This window comes from Monopterus albus, unplaced genomic scaffold (genome assembly GCF_001952655.1).
Source record: "Monopterus albus unplaced genomic scaffold, M_albus_1.0 scaffold162.1, whole genome shotgun sequence".
In the NCBI taxonomy this organism is placed as follows: Eukaryota; Metazoa; Chordata; class Actinopteri; order Synbranchiformes; family Synbranchidae; genus Monopterus; species Monopterus albus.
This window is the reverse complement of record NW_018128042.1, coordinates 28,070-32,648: the sequence shown is the minus strand read 5'-3', so window position 1 is coordinate 32,648 and position 4,579 is coordinate 28,070. Positions and strand designations below refer to the sequence as shown.

The 4,579-nt window shown below is 40.1% G+C and overlaps 1 protein-coding gene across 3 annotated transcripts in view; it reads right to left on the bottom strand.

Moving 5' to 3' along the window:
* Positions 1-1,623: 1,623 nt before the first annotated feature.
* Positions 1,624-4,579, bottom strand: part of tfap2a (transcription factor AP-2 alpha) — a 10,984-nt gene continuing 8,028 nt past the window's right edge. For all 3 annotated transcript variants that reach the window (XM_020615318.1, XM_020615319.1, XM_020615320.1), the window contains exons 6-7: positions 3,702-3,843; positions 1,624-2,261 (exon numbers count right to left, since the gene is read on the bottom strand). In XM_020615318.1, coding sequence (XP_020470974.1) covers positions 1,973-2,261; positions 3,702-3,843 — 431 coding nt within the window. In that variant the 3' untranslated portion in view covers positions 1,624-1,972. The remainder of the gene's footprint in view (positions 2,262-3,701; positions 3,844-4,579) is intronic.

The window sequence follows — 4,579 nt, the reverse complement described above, 5'->3', positions numbered from 1 at the left end:
GTCAGCCAAACACAACGAAATGAGACTAAAAATCAGTTAGAGGATGAAATTCCTTATGATTATATCACGAAATATCCATACAAACCCGGCGCACTGTGCGCTGATTGTTCATTGATTACACTGAGAGGCAAACAACACAGCTTAACAAATATTTGATGCATGTCTTTGAATATGACTCCGGCACAGAACAAACGGAGGAGATCCAAATATAGCCCCTAACAGCTAAACACTGCACACACATCTCAGAGGGGTTTAGCTGGAGGGGTGGCACTGCACACTTCAAACGCGAATATAGGCTATTCATTGTTGTTGAGCCTTTTGGCCTGCGTTAAGATCCCGTGCTCTAAACTAGGTAGTTTAAAGTAAGATTTCTTATTATACTTGAGGGAAACAATGAGTTCAGCTGCTTACTGCAAGGAGCAATCGTCAGGGGAGACCTAAACTCAATTACAGTAGCCGTTTAGAATGGGAAAAAACACAAAGCCCCCCTTCACCCCCATCCCCATAGAAAGAAACTGGGCGTATCAAGCAGTGATGGTTTTTTTTTTTTTTCATATGAATAAAAATCAAGATGAAGCGTATCAAATATTTATTTTTTTTCTGGGCAACAAAGGACTATACATTGACAGGCATGGGAACTATTGCCAGCACATGTCTATACAATACAGCTAAAACCGCCTCCAATTTTGGACACTATCGGACATAACAGGATAATCAGGTGGTCCCAAAATGTTTTTGAATGTCTTCGAACACTTAAAAAAGACAATATTCCATTTATTGCTTTTATGGTGCTTCAAGGAGAGAACAAGAGGTGAAACGTAGTTTTGATTGGCACAACACATAAAAGCTTGTATAAAAAAAAGAAAATAGAAACAACAAAAGCATTTGTCAGGTTTTCTGTCTCAAATAAAAACTGAATAAGGATGATATATGTAAAGAGAGAGAGCGAGATGGAAGTTTATTTCTATTAAATTTGTTCGCTTGCTTTAATGTCGCCTCAACATGCTACAAGAGGGCTGAATTGAAATACCCCAGAGAAATTAAAAATACCCCAAAAACTTCTGTTTTCATAGAAACCATAAAATCACATGAAGAACTAACTGAATATTCAAACCCACTAAAACAGGAGGCACCAGATAAATAAAAAAAGGTTTCAACAGACGCACCGTATTTACAATTCCCATTAAATTACACATAAATAAATATATACATACATGAACACTGATTCCCTTATATAATCGTGAATCGTGTTGAAATTCAAAAAGAAATAAAAGTTCAAGTTGGTCGCTTGGAGAGAGGAAGAGTCTACAACTGAAGTCGTGACCTGAAGCTCTGTGGAATTTCTCTTATGGAGACATCTTATTCTTCACAATACTGATAGGAATTCATCCTCTTTTAGATTCTTTTTAGTCACAATCGTAAAATTGAGATCTAGAGTGGTCGCTGGATTTCAGTCCATTCGTTGCAGCTCATAAAAAAATACGGGGAGTACATAAAAAGTCCTCTGGCTGAGGCGGAACACCTTGTTCACGCCCTGGAGCTGTTCATCTGCAGTTTTTATGTATGTATTTGTTTATTTATTTATTTTTTTATAACGTTTCATGTGGTTCAGGGGATAAAAAGTCCTCTGGCTGAGGCGGAACACCTTGTTCACGCCCTGGAGCTGTTCATCTGCAGTTTTTATGTATGTATTTGTTTATTTATTTATTTTTTTATAACGTTTCATGCGGTTCAGGGGTTGGAAGAAGAAGAAGAAGAAGAAGAAGATTCTTGCGATGTTCCCCGTAAATCCAAAGTGGGATGTAAAAATAAAATGTAAAACCACGCAAGACCAGGAAGTGGCACGATTAACTTTATTAATAGTTTTTTTAAAGGTATTTATAATATTTATATTGGATGGGCGGGGCGGGGTCCAGCTGGAGGTGTGTGGTAAGAAGGGCCCGGAGTGTGGCCCTCGGGTGAGGTGGGGACATCACTTTCGGTGCTTCTCGTCTTTGTCGCCGCCTTTAGTGCCGTTATCTGAGTGACTGTTGGGGTTGTTGTTGAGGTACATTTTGTCCATGGCTTTGATAGCCTCAGTCAGATAGTTCTGTAAGGCCGTGATGGCCGCGCACAGCGCCGGCGTCCCGAAACCATGAGAGATTAGACTGAAATGGGTCAAACAGCTCTGGATTCCCGGTTCAAGAATGGGCTGCGGCCGTGAGTTTCCCAGCGGCGAGCGGTCCTGGGACAGCAGGTCTGTGAACTCTTTGCAGACCTGCCTGAAAAACAGAGAGAACGGTTTGTTAGTGACCGAGAGCAGCAGAAGTGGATTTTTAACCACATCATAAAAGGAAATCAAAGTGGACACACTGGGGGGAGGGGGGCACTTTAAACTCAGCTCAGATGTGCCAGGTTGTAAACTCAAATTTAGCTTAAAGGGAAGTGAAAAGCGCACCGTCGCTGAAGGGAGATAAGTTCCCACACATCACTTTGAAAATCAGCTTATTTCAGTCACTTTCAAAGTATCTGTGTCGTAATGAAACTATTAACCTGCTTTGTTTCCTGAAATGAACACCTGGGCAAAGAGCATTTCCTGGATCTACAAACAGGTGGAGATTCATCTCTCAGCTCAGAGGCAGGATATTTTACTTAGAAATCATACAATTTAAAGAGAAAACACGAGTCCAAATGATTTGCTGATGCAATGTGAACTTTGAACTTTAGTAAGATTGTCAAATATAGCAAACACAAACCAGTATAACCTTATAGACAGGAAAATACTAATCCATACTTTGTTCTTTTCAAAAGACCTATTTATGGTCAGGTCATTTACATCCTACTTTATAAATTTGTGTGCAATATTTTAGGTAGGTTTACTCTTTATTTTGATCATTTAGTTATTTATTTCACCTCTTGGTAACTGTTTTGTAGCTCCGGTCTTATGGTAGATTTTACACGTTGTAGGCTTTTAGTGTCGTATATGTGTTTCATGTTGCATTGCCTGTAACCTGTGGTGTTGCAGTTTTGCCAGGGCTGCCTTAAAAACAGGTTGCTAACCTCAAATGGATTTCACCCTGGTTAATTTTTTGTCTTAATACCACTTCAAAGAGCTGAATGTGCTGAATTGTGCTTCCCATCATCAATTTAAAACACAGGTTTCTGTTTCTTTATGCTTTGTAAGGAATTCCCATATTTCACTCAAGGCACAGCAAAAAAAAAAAAAAAATCCAAATCAGTGGTAGTTCTGGATGAGAAGCAGCTATGTGTCTGTGTCATTGAAATCACAGGGCAAACAAAATGCTGCTGTGCATGTGGATGAGAAAAGGCCTGGTCAGTCAACAACATCCCAACAGCAGCATCTTTAGCTGCAAGAGTAGAATTTTAAATATATAAAATATGTGCCTGAATTAAATCCATAATTACCAGATATACGAGTACAATTTCAAGATTTGAGGTTTAAATGTATACATAAATCAGGTTGGCCAGTAGATTGATATAGAGATGGAGCAATGTAGACAAGGTATTTTATCATAATTACACATCTGACAGTGGGTAACAAATAGGAGATAAGAAAGAGACCATCAAACTTGTGATAACGGTGAAAACGGCATTTTAATAAAGCTTTGTATGTGTGTGTATGTGTGTGTGTTTGATGTGACAGTTGCACTGGCACACAGCGCATTTGGTGCGGCACAGTGAAATGTGATGATCACACTTACTTTGTGGCCAATAGCATGTTTTTTCTTTGGACTTGTTCGTTTGGGTCCGAATGCTGACGGTTTACATATTCAGCTACGGCCTTGGCTGGAAACTCAGTCTCGCATACATAACCAAAATCCCTGGCAAGATGTACCGCTTCGCCTGAGAAAGAAAAAAAAAATGAGTTTGAATGTGTTTGCTTATTAAAAATGGTTACATCAATTTCAGAGCCGTTTACATTCCCTGCTCGGACTAACACATGATTCATTTCATCTGAAGAGCGTGTTTATGAGTTCAGACAGCAGGGTTATGGCACTTGTGCCTTCCCTACAACATTAATGATGAAAATAGCAACAGCATTAGCCTAGAAATAATAACCAAACAGACCTGCCCGCTGTCAGTGCGCGTCAAGCTCCCCCCCCATACCGGTAGGACGGTTAAATATGGAGGAGAAACTAAGTAGATTTGAAATATAGGCGCAAAGTCATGCTTAACACCATGTCATTGATTACCAATGCCTGCATATTACTGCAAGTCCAGCAGCTCACAGAGACATGGGGAAGTCGTTTTAAAGAGCTATAACCAAATTTCACTTTCCCTTCAAATACTGCAGCTATGATTGCAGGCTTCGTTCCGTCCGAGTCTGAGCCTCTCTCCTGTTGGTTAAGATTTTTTTTCCCAAGTCTTTGGTTTTAATTTCCTGAAGCAGTTGAGTTTTTACTGCGGGGCTTCCTGCCCATAATGCTGTGCTCCGGAAGAAGGCATGCGCCAATTAGCATCAAAGCTCAAGTCCAGTAAAGACGTTTCCATAAAATAGAGCGGATCATAAACAATGACAGCACTTCAGAAAATACAGTGTCCCTTCACTAAATCACCGACTGCCCCCCCCCCCCTCCCA